This window comes from Erpetoichthys calabaricus, chromosome 12 (genome assembly GCF_900747795.2).
Source record: "Erpetoichthys calabaricus chromosome 12, fErpCal1.3, whole genome shotgun sequence".
Taxonomy (NCBI): Eukaryota; Metazoa; Chordata; class Cladistia; order Polypteriformes; family Polypteridae; genus Erpetoichthys; species Erpetoichthys calabaricus.
The window spans coordinates 14,973,514-14,992,496 of NC_041405.2; the positions used below are offsets into that span (position 1 = coordinate 14,973,514).

An 18,983-nucleotide genomic window follows, 5' to 3' on the forward strand; every position below is an offset into this window, starting at 1 on the left:
CACACCCGGGAGCATTCCAGGTGACTCATTAGGGAGGTCTGCAATTACTCCCAGGTATGGAGCTCCCACAACTCCCCCTGGTGGTATCAACGGAACCCAACAGTGCCGTGCCGGCAGATAATAATTCCCTTACAGCCCTGTGGGAATCCGAGGCACCGTTGCAACCAAGGGGGCATTGCAAGTAGCAGTTTTTGGGGGAGACAGCACCCTTCAAAAGCCATTTCCCCCTGTCCTTCCTTTAGGGAGGCATCCCAGGTGGATAAAGACACCTGCCATTCCTCCCAGTAGCCAATGAGATGCTGTACTCATGCTATGTGCTCTTCTATTGGTTTTATTCATGGTATGGAAAACCAGAATGAGGCTGAAAATAATTAGAAGTCAGAATCCCACTTTCTCAGTTTCCCCAAACTGGAGTTCTATGATAGGTCTACAGGTAACCCGATGCATTCTTCCCCCAGCATCTGGAATTGACAGTCAGCCTCTCCTACAGAGGACGTGATGTGAAAAGGAGTGATGCTCTGAGTGTTTCCTCGCCGAGAAACACACCCCACGGTTATATTTGTGGGGTACATCAGGGATAACTTGGTACTGGCAAAGTGAGGGCAGAGAGGGTAAGTCCATGTCTTATTGTTTTGCATTATTTTTTTGCCAGCTACTGACGGCATCGTCAAAGCATTCACGTAAAAACTACTTTGAGTCCCACACAAAAAAAAAAAGAACATCACACTCAGTTACCTTTACAAGGACACAGAGTTCAGATAAACACATTCTGATTGTACCCTGTGGTCCTTTGGATGCATGATGACACTTGAGTAAAGAGCGTCTCTTCAGGAGGTTAACTCCATACACTTCCTGCCCTCCAAAGCAAACGGAAGTTTTTGTTTTGTTCCCAGCTTGGTGGAAAATAAATTTTAGGAGGTGTCTGAGTTCAGCCAGGGTAAACAATGTAAACAAACCATCAGAATGATGTGCCGTGATTGTGAAGAAAGAACATTTAAAGTAGCGGTGAACGTGGTGGACTTTCCATCTGTTTAATGATGATTTTTTTTTAGTTTGTTGCAGAGATAGCATAAAAGGGACAATTGCTATCAAGCAGTAGAATCCCATTAATTTAAAACTGGTTCCCCTGAATAAATGTGGCATGAGATAATTTGAAAAGTCATAGGGGATTTGTTGGAAACAAACAGGAACTGTCATCTGTGTGCTCCATTTGTACCAGGCCCTGGCTAAAGAGTGCAGAAGAGCCTGGAGACACTAAACGAAATGGAGAGGTCATTTAAGGAAAAGAGGTGGGGCGGGCAGATCAAATAGAATCAGAAATGAAAGTGGGCACTTAGTTGCCTGCCAAGATGCCACCCATATTGCATAGCTAGGCCAAAAATAAAGGATGTAGAGGTCATATGAAGCCTTCTGTTTTGCAGTGCTAATAAAAAGTAGTCAGCCATCTTGGAGGTTTTCACATTTTATTGTTATACAACAAGGAGTAATGGTGGATTATGATTAGGTTCGATTAGATTAGATTAGATAAACTTTATTAATCCAGTGCAGAAATTCAGATGCATACATCAGCAGAAATCTAAAAAAACAAGGACATAGACTCACAGGACAGACAATACAACCAATAAATCAATACATAAATAATGAAATAAATAAAAGTAAAGTTGTAGCAGTGCTACTTTATAAGAACTGCATCTCCCAGCAGTCCTTGCTGGGGCTGCTGGGGTCAAAGGTGGCCACAGGTAGTTAAAAGGAGGGCAGAGGGCAAAAGGAGAAAAAAGTTTGTTTTGTTTGGTGCGGTGTGTGTTGCGGTTATCTGTCGTTTCTGCCTGTTGTTATTGGAACTCTAATCTTTGTGTCCTGGACTGTATTCGTATGTTGGGGTCTGGATCGTCTGTCTACCTGTGCACTGAGAACTGTGTTGGATTCTTTGGAAGAGTGGAGCGCTCCTGAATCAACCATCTGATTTCATCCTCATCATCAGTAACTACCGGTAGGACTGTATTTTTCCTTCTCCCTTTCAACATACAGATCGCTGGACTTAACTTGGTCACTTTTCATCTTCATCCGGTTTGGTTTATATGGACTTATCTGTGTGGTGTTTGTGTTTATATGTTAAATGTAATATCGCCGAAGGGGTCGGGGTGGTATTACGGTTTTCATTAATTATTTTGGGTCATTATATTTGTAATTGTTTGCCTTTCCCAGTGTGCTTTATTGTCTCTGTTGTGAGTGTGTGTGGGTCGATCCAAGGCTGGGGACATTCCTGGGATCTCTTCTATTAAAATAAATAAATCACTGTCATCTTTGACGGTGTGAATCTTAGCGGCCCCTGACCGCTACAAAGTTAATCATACATCAGCAGAAACCTAAAAAAACAAGGACATAGACTCACAGGACAGACAATACAACCAGTAAATCAATACATAAATAATGAAATAAATAAAAGTAAAGTTAATCATACATCAGCAGAAACCTAAAAAAACAAGGACATAGACTCACAGGACAGACAATACAACCAATAAATCAATACATAAATAATTAAATAAATAAAAGTAAAATTAATCATACATCAGCAGAAACAATAACACCATTTATTTATATAGCAAGTTTTCATACAAATGATATAGCTCAAAGTGCATACAAGATGAAGAAAGAAAAATGAAAAAATATAAAAATTAGACAATACTAATTAACAAAGAATAAAGTAAGGTCTGATGGCCAGGAGGACAGAAAAAACAACAAAAAACTCCAGAAGGCTGGAGAAAAAAACAAAATCTGCAGGGGTTCTGAGGCCCCACTAGACATTCTACCTACCATCAATTATCTCAATCAGTCCTCATGGTTTTCAGGCCTCACATGGAAGAATTAGATGATGATGATGGTCATGTGGACCTCTGGCCTTCAATCCGTCAATGTAGGCTGCACGGTGCTTTGATCAGGTGGTGGTGGTGCAGATCACCAGACAAACAACACCAGAGAAAGTAGGGGTTAGTACAGACTGTGGGACCATGATAAAAAATGATAATTCAATGTATGTACAGAATATCAGGGTTACACTAAAATGTAGCTATGAGAAAGCCAGATTAAAATAATGGAGTTTTTAGCAGCTTTTTAAAGTGCTCCACCATATTAGCCTGGCAAATTTCTATCGGTCAGCTATTTCAGATTTTAGGTGCATAACAGCAGAAGGCCGCCTCACCACTTCTTTTAAGTTTAGCTCTTGGAATTCTAAGCAGACCCTCATTTGAAGATCTAAGGTTACTATTTGGAGTGTAAGGTGAGAGGCATTCAGAGATAAATGATGGAGCAGATTATTTAAGGCTTTGTAAATCATAAGCAGTGTTTTAAAGTCAGTTCTAAATGGTACGGATAACCAGTGTAATGACGCTAAGACTAGTGTGCTGCGCTTGGATTTTCTTTTCCTAGCTAAGATTCTGGCAGCTGCATTCTGCACTCGTTGCAGCTGATTGATGTCTTTTTTGGGTAGTCCTGAGAGGAGTGCATTACAGTAATCTGATCGACTAAAAACAAAAGTGTGAACTAATTTTTCAGCATCTTGCAAAGTTATAAGGGGTCTAATAAAAAATGAAACATAAAAAACAAGGATATAGACTCACAGGAGAGATAATACAGCCAATAAATCAATTGAAAATAAATAATTAAATAAATAAAAGTAAAGTTAACAAGTACATCAGGTGGAAGCACTGAATTGCCTGAGAGCAGTGGGCAGAAAAGAACCCATGAGGCGATTCTTAGCCCACCGTAGTGGAATGAGCTTGTGGCTGAAATTGTTCCAAGAGAACATCTCCTGGATGGATAATTGAGGAGGAGATTGGGTGCATGCACTGATACAGCACGTTGCCACACCCATCACATGACCAACCACCTCAGGATCCCAAATTCAGACCCGAGCACAGCCATGTAATGGGATTTCTAATGATGGCATCCAATTCTGCCACCATCCACAACACCTTCCAGTGGGTCCAGGGTTAGCAGACTTCCCTGAGAAGTTTGTTCAGGCATTGCATTTCTGCAATGGATGGATAATTGAGGAGGAGATTGGGTGCATGCACTGATACAGCACGTTGCCACACCCATCACATGACCAACCACCTCAGGATCCCAAATTCAGACCCGAGCACAGCCATGTAATGGGATTTCTAATGATGGCATCCAATTCTGCCACCATCCACAACACCTTCCGGTGGGTCCAGGGTTAGCAGACTTCCCTGAGAAGTTTGTTCAGGCATTGCATTTCTTTTGAGCTCAGGTTGCCTCCCCAGGAGACGGCAGCATAGAACACCATAGTGGCTGCTATGGCCTGGTAGAAAATTTCCCGCAGCTTGCTGCACACATCACAAGTCTCCTTAGGAAGCACATTCTGCTCCGACCCTTCTGTATTGTCAGACCAGTCCAGTTTGTTGTTTATGTGGACCCCCAGGTACTTGTAGCTCTGCACCACTTCCACGTCCTCCCCATGAATGGTGACTGATTTCAGAGGCTTCTTGTCACACCAGAAATCCACCACCAGCTCCTTTCTCTTGCTGATGTTGAATTGCAGGTTGTTGTCCCTGCACCACAAGACAAATTCCTACACAACCTTGCTGTACTCCAACTCGCCTCCATTATTAATGTAGCCTATGATGGGAAAGTCATCTGAAAGTTTCTGTAGATGGCAAGCACTGGTATTGTGCTGGAAGTCTGTTGTGTAGAAGGTGAACAGGAAAGGAGACAGGACAGTTCCCTGAGGTGTTCCACTGTGACATATCACCATTTCTGACAAACAGTCCCTCAGCCTCACAATCTGCTGTCTGTTGGTCAGCTAGTCCATGATCCAGGAGATTGTGGGATTTAGTTGGGGCTTTGGATCAATAGAAAGGGACTCTTTAATTTCAAAGTGAAAACAGATCTCTGCAAAGTGGCAGGAGACACAGATTAGCAGATACTAGTTCTTTTATTACATGTTTTCAAACAACACCGTATAAAATGGCAACCATTGCACAATGACTTCTAAGCTTAGATCTTTTGAAGGTGAATGACTATGCCATTTTGCCTGTATCTCTACATCATAACTAATTTGAAATTTTATTTTGAAGTAAATTTTATTTGATATATGCAAAACATATTGTTAATGGAATAAATCACAAAGTGTGCATAAAAAATCAAAGGTGTCGTGCTGTTGTATTCCTATTGTTGCCTAGTTTCTCTAACCTCTCATACGTACTTTTTTTATACCTTATGTCTAAAATTAGAGCTCCTATTATTCACATCTCAGACTCATCAGCACTGGCTGCATTTCAAAGCTGTCTCACACAATTTAAACGATTCTTATCTATGCTATCTTTGACTGGGAACATACTAAACAGTTAAAACAGAAATACTTTCAACAGGCAAGGCCTCCAGTTCGACATCTCAGCATACAAGGTGGCCCTCTAGTGGCCAATGGCGTGTATTACAAAACACAGACATGGGCATTGACTTCAAATTATCAAAACCCTCAATAACCCTCAAAAAGACTCTTAGCCTCCAAGTTCTTTTTGTGATGATGCAATGTATTATATAAAATAAAGTTTCTTTGATTGATCCCATGTCTCCCTTTTTCCCAGTTTAAATTCAATTGTTAAAAATGAGCAAATCAGTTCAAAATATCAGTTAAAGTCAAAAATATCAGAACTTTGGGATGTGGTAGAAAACTGGAGTAGTTTTGGAAGAAAATTGTAGACTGGGAGAATATGTAAACTTCACGCCAAGAGTTATGAGTTGTGAGTTCTGAACCCAGGGCCCAAGATTGAGGTAGAAGTGCCCATTATGACATATTTCTTGTACCAATATACAGACCAACCACATGCGTTACCTGATAGGTAGCCACCCATACAATCAAGTCGGGACTCAGACTACAAATGCAATGAATATATATATATATATATATATATATATATATATATATATATATATATATATATGTACTGTATATTAGCCATCCCCCTCGGCTCTGCCTGTGTAGTGGTAAGACAGTGAGGAGGGCCTTGCCCGGGTCCCTACTCCTGACATCACGCTTCCCCCTTCCCTTGACTCACAGCCCATGTCTCGGATTCGCACAAGTATATCACTCCTGCAAACGAACTATGATTCTTAGTGCAAAATCAACTGGAATGTTCAAGCAAAGTATAGAAAAAAAAAATCCTAACTAATTCCGTTAAGTAGTTCTCTCATTTGCTAGCTAAACGGAGGTAAGGAACGCCCCGAGGCTGGCGCATGAGTGAGGAGGGCCCCACCCCTCTCCCCTCGGCCCGCTGCGTGTTTCACGGATTTACGCAAATAAATCGGTACCGCAAGCGAACTACGACACTTAGTGTGATGAGAGAGGTTGAAAAATCAACCGGAATGTTCAAGCAAATTATAAAAAAAAACCCGATCTAAATCCATTAAGTAGTTCTCTCATGAAAAGCAGACAGACACACAGACACACAGACTTTGGATTTTATATATATAGAGATATACAAGGTGTGACAATTTAATTCCCGGAATGGCGGCGTAGTGTCACCCATGACATAATTGTATCGTATTCGTGTTTGAACTAACATGTGAGTAAATTGCAAGCTGATAGAGCCAGTTGTCAGTTACTGTAGCTATTGGGAAGGTAATAGATATCTGCATGTACATTTTGGCGTAAAAATGGGTGATCGAAATTTAGAGCAATGCATTAATATTACATTTTTTGTGAAAATAGGCAAATGCGCTACTAAAACGTTACAACTGTTGCAAGTGGCATATGGTGAAGATGCTATGAAAAACTCGAGTGTGTCTGAGTGGCATAAGAAGTTCAAAGATGAGCGTGAAGATGTGACGGAGCATGCAATGGAAATCTCCGGGTTCACCGCGCCCTAAAAAAGCACGCATGTCACGCTGAAAGTTTAAGACCATGCTGGTGTGTTTCTTCTATCACAAGGGAATAGTCCACCAAGAATTTATTGAAAAGGGACAAACAATCAACCAACAATGCTATTTAGAGGTACTGATGAGATTACGAGATTCTGTTCGAAGAAAAAGACCCGAATTGTGGCCTGACAAGTGGATCATTCATCATGACAATGCGCCAACTCTCACTGCGTTAACTTTGAGAGACTTTCTGGCCAAAAAATCGATTACCCAATTAGATCATCCTGCCTATTCACCTCACTGGCTATTTCCAAAATTAAAAGCTGTGCTGAAAGGACAAAGATTTTCTAATATAAATGATACCCAACAGAAAGTCAGACAGCTGCTCAATAATGTTCCGGAAAATGAACTCCAGGCCTGCTTCCAGAAATGGGAACACCGTTTAAGTCAGTGTATAGAAGCACAAGGAGATTACTCTTTGAAGGCGACAGTAGCCACTAGTGTACAGTTCCACATGTATATTTTTTAAAGGTGCATTCCGGGAATTAAATTGTCACACCTCATATATATATATACTTCTTGCAACTCAGAGGAGCAAGGTAGCAGCTGATCCGTCCACATCTCCTTAGCGTGCGTTCAGCCCCCACTTCACAACGCGAGAGGAAGAGACGCAAAGTAGCCCGGGGGTGTGAGAGAGGGAGAGAGGGTGGGCGAGCGAAGTGAACAGGGGAAAAGCCCTTTAGTATATACAAATTGTGACAGACAGGGGGCGCTATCGCTCTCTCTAACCCTGAAATATACGTCAGACACCAGATAAAAGTCCAATATCAATTTATTTTACTAATAAATGTGCACAAAGTACCCCCACTCCACAATACTCAATAATAAATCAATAATCAATCACAATTCAATAATCCTCCACACATCCCAGCAGCTCAGTCACCCTTCCTCCCAACTCAGCTCGATCTGCTGGGTTTTCCCATAGTCCTTTTAAAGTGCTTGACCCGGAAGTGTTTCTGATCCCTCAGTCCATGTGATTCTTAACACTTCCGGGTCAGGTGAAAACTCCTTTCTAGTATGTCCTAGTCACAGGGACAGAAGAAATGACGTACTTCCGGGTTGTAGTGCAAATAAAAATCCCTATGCTTCCCTGCAGCATCCTCTGGCAGCCTCCATGGTATCCAGCAGGGCTGTGAAGGAAAAGGATGCCCTGCTGGAATTCAGGGCACCTCCATGTTGCCGGGAGGGCTCCATATGGAGGCGTGGGGGTATTGGCTGGGATGAACGGCCGGCCATATCCCACAATATATTCTGTCACACATGCGCACTTAGGAGAGAGCCAACAAGACCTAAGGTGAGTGGAACTCCTCGAGACAAGGGGTTGATAATGAGCACTAACTCCTCTCTCTTCTTCCGGTCTTCCAAAATGGCCACCAGGCATCCCAGAATTCCTTCAACATCGTCATTTCCAGGTTCCCTTGATGACATCACTATCATCTCCCAGAACCCATCTTCATTCTCCACCCCTCAATGATATTGCTTCCACTCCCTCTGCACTGTCATTTTTCGCCATGTCAGTCCATCTCTCCAGCTTGTCTATATAAACCCGACTTTATTAGTTATAAATTGTGAAATGTTTCTGAATTTTATCAAATTTTTTCTGTTTATTTCAAACGTCCAATGGACATTATACGGGGCTATTCCCCAATACTTTGTGTGCTCTCCAGATTGTCTTTATTTAAGAAAGTTACATATATATATATATATAAAGATTCTGACTGTGTCACCTATTATTGTATCATATACTTTGATTGGATGAGCCATTGTTTTTAAATTATTTTCTCCTTTCTCTTCACAGCCAACATGATGGTCACAATACTCTGGAGTCCCAAGAGGCTGCTGACATCTTTATCAAGTTATTCCGTGCTCAAGAGAGAAAACTGCGCTCCTACCTCCGAGACTTAGAAAAGATAGCAGATGATATGCTGCTTGATGACAAAAGCAGCACAATTGTTAGAGTTGCTGAAAAATCTAGCACTTGCTTAAAACGAGTTCTTACAATGGGTGGGTCAGCCATGGCTGCTGCCACAGGCGGTGCCTGTTCAGTACTCTGCAAAACTGGGACGGTGATGGACATCGCTGTTAAACTTAGTGGCCCTGTCTCAGAGACCACCTTTCAGGCTTTGGGAGAGAAGAAAGTGAAAGAAATATTATTGAAATATGAGCAAGAGATTAGTGGGATTCGAGCAGCTTTCGAAAAAATGAAGAATACACAACTCATGGAAACGTCTGAAGAGAAAGAACACATCCAGTCAGACCTAACAGCAGTAGTCGACACCGAGAAGCACAAGCAAATAGCCAAGCACTACGCCATTAAGGCTCTGAGAAGTCCGACTCTTGTGAAAACTGCCAAAAAGTGCATTAAAGGGGATTTTAAACTCACTAAAGAGAAGGGAAAGAAAAACAAAACGGGCACAAACGTGTCAGACAAAGTTGTCAGAACTGTGTCTGGGATGTGCTCCATGTACACCAACGATAAAACCGACATTGTGCAGAATGTCCGAGATAAAGTGAAAGAGCTGAGGGTTGAGCTCGATTCTTATAAGGATCTTCGTGACAACTTAGTCCAGCAGGTAAAGGAGTCTGAGAGTACCCAGCATGCACCTGAGAGGCCACCATTGCCTTCGACAAAAGTCACATCACAGACCTTGGATTCTGCCCTCTAATTAGCAAAAGAAAAAGTCGAGTCCCAGCTGAAATGAAATGCTGCACAATAAACAATAAACATTGTCTCTCACGTGTTTTCACATTGCTCTTGTTTCTGTTACAGTGAAGCTTCTATCTACTACATAATAGCACTAAGGTCTGTGTGTCCAATCCATCTGAGCAATCTGATTGGTCAGTTTGGCTTCAGCGATGCGACTAAAGAGGAAGTGCGAGTGTGAGAAGGCATATTAGGCACTCGGAGACAGTTGCCTTCAATGATGACAAATATAAAACCAGACAAGAGGTGAGAAAGGTGCCTCAAAAATAACGACACAGTCTGAGAAGGATGCTTTATGGAAACGTGGTCAAGAGTGCCGGTTAAGAGATGTTCATACCGAGAAAAGGAGCAAATACTTTTAATTATTTTATTACTGGTACTGTGGGTAGTTATTAACCCTTGATATACGACTGGCCTGACATGCGAACAACTTGATTTACGACCAAAATTTTTGTTTTGATTTACGACTAACATCTTGCGTTACGACCCGAATGCGGTCACGTGTATCCGATTGTCCAATTGTAAACAAACAGCCGAGAGCGTTCGTAAGCGTCAGTCGGAGCCCAGATACATGTGTTTGTGGACGTAATTTCGGTCAGTGCAGTGATTTATCTATATATATATATATAATTCACTAAGACCATGGCAAGCAAGACGCATAATTGCTAAGGAAGGAAGAGAAGGTAACAAAGGTAAAGAAAGCGATCACAATCGAAACGAAGAAGGAAATTGTGCGGAAATATGAGAGTGGAGTTCGTGTGACCGATCTCGCTAATATGTACAGCATGTCGAAATCCAGCATCTCAACAATTTTACAAAGAAAAGATTTGTATAAGGAGGTTCCTTCAAAACAATAACCACCTTCCGTTTCATTCTCCTCCTCCTCCCTTCCTGCAGCCCAAAGATGTCAAATTAAATGGTGAGTACAGTACAAAATTGTTGTTTCTGGTAGGCTCGGCACTTTTTATAACTTTTTGGTTAGTACATTAGAAAAATGATTGGTGTTTTGGTAAATTATGCACATTATACACCCCTTTTTTTATTATGAAAAGGCTAATTAAGTGTTGCAGTGGGAGGTTCAGAATGCATTATGGGTATTTCCATTATTTCTTATGGGAAAAATAGTCTTGACTTACAACCAACTTGAGTTACAACCAGCCCACGCGAATGAATTGAGTTCGTAAGTCAAGGGTCCACTGTAATTCCTTATTGTGAAAACGTTTAAAATTATTTGTGTTATTTTTTTCATCTTTTCCTTACTTACTTACTTTGTTCTCCAACTTTCCTGGATGAGGTTGAGTGGCCTCTTTTATCTTGGATGAGGGAGTGTTACTTCAGGGAATTAGTCAGTCAGTCATTTTCCAAACCGCTATATCCTAACACAGGGTCATGGGGGTCTATTGGAGCCAATCCCAGCCAACACAGGGCGCAGGGTACCAGCCATCCACAGGGCACACACATACACACTAGGGGCAATTTAGGATTGCCAATGCACCTAACCTGCATGTCTTTGGACTGTGGGAGGAAACTGGAGCACCAGGAGGAAACCCATGCAGACACGGGGAGAACATGCAAACTCCACGCAGGGAGTACCCAGGAAGCGAACCCGGGTCTCCTAACTGCGAGGCAGCAGTGCTACCGCTGCACCACTGTGCTGCCCTTCGGGGAATTACTTTCTATTCAATCAAAAGTACCAAAACATAGGGATTATAAATCCCATCAGCTCCCCCTGGTGGACCCCAGGACACCCAATAGGGCTGCCTTACAGGATTACACGTTCTAGCATGCCCTGCGGACATCCATGTGGGGATCTTAACCCAAGGAGGCTGCCACCTAGTGTATTGTATAGTGTATCCCCAAGTTCTTCCATTGTACTGGCCAGGTAAGGATTCTTGTTCAAGCCTGGTCAAGATGCCAGTCCATGTGAGCCATTTATTACAGTTCCTATTTAATATCGTGTTAGTATTTAGAGGTGGCTTGCAAAGGGAGTCACAGTATATTGTGGTGGGTTGTCTGAGCAATTGCCGCACAATATACTTCCGCTTTCAGCTGTGATGATCATCTTTGATCCATTAAGCGCGACCCCTCAGTGCATTGCAATATTACAAAGTCTGAGAAACAATTTTTTAAACAGTCTTTATCATGTATATCTCTCTATTATAATAAAAAATCCTGGGATGAGACATGACTTTTTAGCCTGGGATGAGACGTGACTTTTTCAGAGAGATACTTTCACGTCCTGTGAGATGAGACTTTGTGCCAAGAGATTTAACTACGGCCGGGGCTGGAAATAAAAGACAAAGAGTAGATGACAAAGTAGAACATCGTAAAGAATTCAAAAACGTTGGTGCACTACACATGAGATAACGAAAGTACTAAAATTCGAAAGTCTCAAAAAAATGATAGTAAAGATCACATTAGCGCAAACAAGCAGAAATTATTACTCGATGAAATAACAAAACAGCGAAAAGAGATCGAATATATTGTTCGGATTTAAACTTTAAGTCAGAAACTTCTAGATCATCTAATTTGTGTTGCCATCAGGGAAAAGAAGTGTTTCTTCCCAATGAAGAGGCGTATCAGCGAGAATTAAAAAATGTGTTATTTGGTGAAAGTGAAATCCACATACACAAGCTGGCGCATAGCGCTGGCCTTAGAGGGGGGGGGGGCTATGGGTTGATTGGTTGGTGAGCAAAGCGAGCAGGGGGCAAAGTTTGTGTACTACAGTTACACTCTTTTCAGAGTTACCTTTTGTGATGTGCCATTTTTTGGAATGGATTTTGGGACAACAACACATTTTTCCTTTATTTGTCCCTCTGCTCTACAGGATTAAATTTGTAATCAAACAAATCACATATATATAATGTATATACACACATATATATGAATATTTGGAAATATTTGGAAATTGTAATAATGGTGTGTTTAGGTTTCCCATATAATTTGATTATTTTAACTCACAGCTGATGACTCTTGGCACCAGGCGGAGGTACAACAGACAGTAATGACTTGCAGATTACAACATCTTCCTCTTTGAAAGCTATCATTTTGGAGCAACCAGTGAATACTGAGAGAAACTGGAGCCCAGAGAAGACTGGAAGACAGTTAGGAAGGGGTGGTCTAGTTACCCTCTCCAGAGACCTCAGCAAGGCCCAACTCAAATTAACTCTTTCAAGGCTGATGTTGATTTTTGTCGAAATTCAGGGGTAGAGGATGGTAATCAGCTATAAACTGCGACAAAACTCACCCTTATGTTTTAGTTCGACTCTTCTTTCCTTGAAGGAAAGTTACGTAGCTTTGTTGATTTGACCTCGATTCCCTGCGTATGCATGAGTAGTGAAGAGCAAAACAGCCTCTTAAATGGCAGCGACATCTGGCGAGACTAAAGCAAATGTGCAAAGCAAAATACTCCATGGATGTTTTACGTACTATTGCTGAATCAGACTCTGACTATATCGCCACGACTGCTGAAGGTTTGTGCATCGAAGCTGGGGGGTCCTCTACAGCGCATCTTCAACCTGAGCCTGGAACAGGGGAGAGTCCCGAGGCTTTGGAAAACATCTTGTATCACCCCAGTCCCAAAGGTATCACGTCCTAGTGAGCTGAATGACTTTCGGCCTGTTGCTCTGACATCACATGTGATGAAGACCATGGAGAGGCTGCTGCTTCACCACCTTAGGCCACAGGTTCAACATGCCCTTGACTCTCTGCAGTTTGCATATCAGGAGAAGGTTGGAGCGGAGGATGCCATCATCTATATGCTACACCGATCCCTCTCTCACTTGGACAGAGGCAGTGGTGCTGTAAGAATTATGTTTCTAGACTTTTCTAGCGCCTTCAACACAATCCAACCTCTGCTCCTTAGGGACAAGCTGACAGAGATGGGAGTAGATTCATACCTAGTGGCATGGATCGTGGACTATCTTAAAGACAGACCTCAGTATGTGCGTCTTGGGAACTGCACGTCTGACATTGTGGTCAGCAACACAGGAGCGCCACAAGGGACTGTACTTTCTCCGGTCCTGTTCAGCCTATATACATCGGATTTCCAGCACAACTCGGAGTCCTGCCACATGCAAAAGTTCGCTGATGACACTGCTATCATGGGCTGCATCAGGAGTGGGCAGGAGGAGGATTATAGGGACCTAATCAATGACTTTGTTAAATGGTGCGACTCAAACCACCTACAACTGAACACCAGCAAAACCAAGGAGTTGGTGGTGGATTTAGGAGGCCCAGACCCCTCATAGACCCCGTGATCATCAAAGGTGACTGTGTGCAGATGGTGCAGACCTATAAATACCTGGGAGTGCAGCTGGATGATAAATTAGACTGGACTGCCAATACTGATGCTCTGTGTAAGAAAGGACAGAGCCGACTATACTTCCTCAGAAGGCTGGCGTCCTTCAACATATGCAATAAGATGCTGCAGATGTTCTATCAGACAGTTGTGGCAAGCGCCCTCTTCTATGCGGTGGTGTGCTGGGGAGGCAGCATTAAGAGGAAAGACGCCTCACGCCTGGACAAACTGGTGAGGAAGGCAGGCTCTATTGTAGGCATGGAGCTGGACAGTTTAACATCTGTGGCAGAGCGACGGGCACTGAGCAGGCTCCTATCAATTATGGAGAATCCACTGCATCCACTAAATAGTATCATCTCCAGACAGAAGAGCAGCTTCAGTGACAGACTGCTGTCACTGTCCTGCTCCACTGACAGATTGAGGAGATCGTTCCTCCCCCAAACTATGCGACTCTTCAATTCCACCCGGGGGTGTAAACGTTAACATTTAACATTATACAAAGTTATTGTCTGTTTTTTCACCTGCATTATTATCATTCTTTAATTTAATATTATTTATTGTATCAGTATGCTGCTGCTGGAGAATGTGAATTTCCCATTGGGATTAATAAAGTATCTATCTATCTATCTATCTATCTATCTATCTATCTATCTATCTATCTATCTATCTATCTATCTATCTATCTATCTATCTATCTATCTATCTATCTATCTATCTATCTATCTATCTATCTATCTATCTATCTATCTATCTATCTATCTATCTAACACGTTCATGTAGCGGATATGCCTACAGCAGCGCACGCCTAAGAGGACCACCACTTATGACAAGAGGTACGAACCATATTGTGTCACATTGCGACTGTCACCCACCTGCTGTGCGAAGACAGAGAGGTAGCCGGCCTGAAGTGCATTCCTGCTGGACATCAATCCGCCCCTGTGCAGCCACTGCTGCCAGAGATGCCGGACAGGCACCAACAGCAGCCACAGCATGTAGCAACAGACATTTTATGTTGATTTATGTATGAAACTAGTGGATTGAGTGCTTTTCAGAAAACTGAGTTCTTTGGAAAAAATATTCAGCCCTCAAAGAGTTAACTAGGAACAAAAGAAGAAAAGGACAGCCCTACAGTCCTCCAAGAGATGCGATGGAATCAGGACCATTTAGAACGCACCTCACAGTAACAAGAGGAATAGCAACGACTAATGAGTAGAAGATCCTTAGGAGCTGCACTTGACAAATTAATGAAAACCACTACTCTCAGAGGCTTACAAATACCCCAAGGGAGGATGAACTGTCTTCATGATGACCAAGGGCAACCTTACACTGCACAATCAGATGAGACAAGAAGGGCGATGAGCCAGATTGAGCAGCACATTTCTACTGATGGACAGATATTGTTGTCTTTCATTTATGTTAATTAATTTCTATTTTGTTTTTGCTGTATTGAAAAAATATCGAACAACGTAGTTTGTACTTCTGGGGTGGCCATGATAGGTTGGTCATCTAGCTCTGTGAAGAGGATTACTTGTGTTCTGTTTTGTGTGTTGTATTTACTCCATTTTTGATCACCATTGCACACCCAACCTACCTGAAAAGGGCGTCTGTATCTCAGAAATTCATTTCCCACACTTTTTTCCATACAAGGTTTTTCTTGTCTTCTTAGGGAGTCGAGGCTGAGGAGCTATCAAAAAAGCAAGGCCTGTTAAAGCCTATTGAGGTACTCCTTGTGTGATTTTGGGATATACAAGAAATAAACTGCTGTTGTTGTTGCAGTTGTTGTACTAAACCTATTGCTGTAGATGGTAATATAAAACCAGGACAACATGTTCTGGAGATGGTTAAAATTCTGTAGTGAAGGTGTTCATGACCCTTGTAATGTACAGTGCTGTAAAAAGTATCTGCCCTTTCCTGATCTCCTGATTTCTAATTCGTAACACTTGTTTCTAATCGCCTAAGAAATTTAACATAACACAAAAGACAACCTGAATAAATATGAACATAGTTTTTTTAGTGTTCATTTGATTTGTTGGAGGACAAAAAGGTCACCAACATCTATATCAGCTGTGTGAAAAAGTAATTGCCCCCTAAACGTAATATTTGGTTATTCCACTTTTAGCAGCAACATCTGCAACCACACTCTGTATTGTTCCAAATTTGTTTGGAGATCTGAAACAGTTAAATGTTACAAGAAAAGCAAAAATACAGGAAATCAGGAAAGGGGTAAATACTTTTGCTTGACACTCTTTATGTCTGTTTGAAGCTATGTAAACTTCCTTTGTGCATCTGAAATGGGTGGACAGGCATCTGGGAAAAATGGTAGTCCGTGTTAAAACGAGCTCAAAGTGATCTGGGAAGAGTTGCTGTAGTTGTGTAGACTGTTTAGAAGCTCAGACCTTTAACCGTACTTTTATCTCTGTCTTCGAAGAGGAGAAGCCCTCCATAACAGTACCTTGTTACCAGTTTAGAGATCAGTTATGTTTTTCAAAGGTGACAGCATTTCTGTAGGAGATTATGACGTTAACACATTCTTCTTCCCTTTATTCTGTTGACCAGCCCATGTAAACTATGCCAGCCTGTTTCTAGAATAGTCACATGATTGGCAGTAAGAAGACTTTTTAAGTTATGCACATCATGTTGTACAAAGAGAAAGAGCCAATATAAATAAATGCACACCTTCTTCCCATTCTGTACAGTATGTCTGCTTCCAGTTTCTGAAGCGCTTTAACTGAGAATTATCACTAATGTACAAAGTCTTTTTGCCTTTTTTACTGGTCTTCAGATTTGGGAATTTTGTGGTTTAAATGCACCAATATGATTATTCTGTTTCTTTTCACACAAATGTTTAAGGCTACAGTGGCACATAAAAGGCCTTTTTTAAGAAGACTATGTTGACTACAATGGATCCCGGTTCTTCAGTGTTCACCAGCGAAAACATTTTCTCAGGTGATCTAATTGGCGAGGAACTCCTTGGTTATCATTAAAGTGACAAGGTGATGACTGTCACCTACACAGCCGTTGTTTGATGAACAACTTTAATTAGTATGAAAACTTCCTTCCTTTGTAAATGTCCTTCCCTTTGTCATAAGATTCTGCTATTCCACTATGAGATGTCAGTCTCATTACTGAACATAACGCTAAGTTCCTCACCTCCTATTTTGATACACTATTATTAGGAACTACTCCAGAATTCCCATTAGGTCACAGCAAGTGCACTCACTCAGTGTATAGTGGTGTGGGAGGAGTGGTGTGGAAATTCAACAGTTTAGCCTTACATGTTCATTTTTGTGAAATGCAAGAAAGTCTGGTTAATAGTTCAGAAATAATGATCTAATGCTAGTAATTTTAGTACAGTATTTAAAATTGCAGCGTTTACACCTCATCCTTAAAGATTGTTTCTGGTTAACACTGAATTGTGATGCCATGACGCTGGCGGCCACGGGCACCAACTCTTCTCATGACATCTCATAGTTATGACTGAGATGGACCAGAGTGACAGAGAGACAGACAAGACTTTCAGTTCATAAGTACATTCAGAAGGTTATTGAGAGAAAAGAACTAAAGTGCCACAGTGCAAATATTAATTAATTAAATCTATCAATAAATAAGTCTTAAAACCTTATCCATAAAATCCATGTCCTCAGGAGTGCAAAATAGCCCAATAAATAAATAAATCATACTTTACAAATCTCAAGAAACCCTCCCGGGATGTACAGTATTTCTTTCTCCCTTGTCTGCCATGCTTGAAAAACATTAAAATTAATTAATAAAAAACTAATTAAAACTCAAATTATTACATGGATATAAATTAATTTTTCTCTAGAGAATAACCTTTAAGTGCAGGAGCATTCTTGTCGTGGAAAAATCAAGGAGATTCATCTTTATCGTCAATAGTTTAGCATTTTCCTGCTAGTGTAGACAGAGTTCACTTTTCAGATTTGAGAACACCATTTTGAACAACTGAATGCTTCACCTGGGCTTAGATTAACAATTTTCACATTTCTATTTATTGTGCTTTTCCATTGTTGTTTTCTTCTTCCACAAGGTCATCATATTCAAAGTTGTAAGCAATGTTGGCAACAGTCATTTTGGTGCAGCCCCCATTAGTTGTCTAACTGTGTCATTTGAAGTTTGGTCGAGACAGGATATTCCTACACACTGAAAAAAGTATAACATTGATGTTGTTCATTCAACGTAAATTTTCTCTTTCAAGCAACTTAAGATTAGTCATTTAGTGTTGTAGCTTGAAATATTTGGTTTCAGATCTCAATCAAAATTTAAAAAATTGTTTGTACCAAAGTAAGTTATGGTGGAGGGAATAAACATAAAAATCCCATTTCAGTTAACCTAATATTTTAGGGTGTTCATGTGCTGTATACGAGGGGCCGTTTGTATATTCTTCCAGTCGAAATTTCCAGCGTGCTGGCTTTCCAACTGCCAAAAAAGAAGAACACTTTCCCGAGTGCAGCAGACTTTTGTAACAGAGGATTTCTGGTAAGTAACCCTGTTTCCCAACTGTTAATTTTAAGTATAAGGAATCATAATAAAACTTTCAAGAAAGCTGTAGAAACGTTTAATAATTTTTTTGTTGTACATTTAAGATCTACACTTCAAAATGCTTGTGTATTTGCACTAGATTTTTAAATAAATGTAAAAAGTACAGCATTGGAATGTGTTATGTTCATAATATTTCTAATAGCATAAAAACAGGTTACAACCAATAAACCATTTTAAATTGTAACAACTAAAAAAATAGATTTACTTCAGTATAAAACAAGTGAATTACACCCAATCGCTCTAAATGATTTGCCTCAACTTAAAAATTGTGGGTTCAATAAGATAAAAAGAATTATACTGGTTCAGATTGAAATATTAAGTGTGAATCATTATCTTAATTATTTTAAGTTGAATGGAGGTTATACTTTTTTCAATGCACATCTTCATCTAAACATCCTACACATCTACACATCTAACGCTGAGCTCTTGTAGTGATTAGCCAGCATTCTGTTCAGTATAATGCATCTGGGTGTATTACTGGTC

The 18,983-nt window shown here is 40.9% G+C and overlaps 1 protein-coding gene across 1 annotated transcript in view; it reads left to right on the forward strand.

Annotated features, from left to right (window-relative positions):
- The window catches only part of LOC114663242 (uncharacterized), a 42,299-nt gene extending 31,758 nt beyond the window's left edge, over positions 1-10,541 (forward strand). The window contains exon 2 of the mRNA XM_051934461.1: positions 8,738-10,541. Coding sequence (XP_051790421.1) covers positions 8,738-9,605 — 868 coding nt within the window. The 3' untranslated portion in view covers positions 9,606-10,541. The remainder of the gene's footprint in view (positions 1-8,737) is intronic.
- The last annotated feature ends 8,442 nt before the right edge of the window (positions 10,542-18,983 follow it).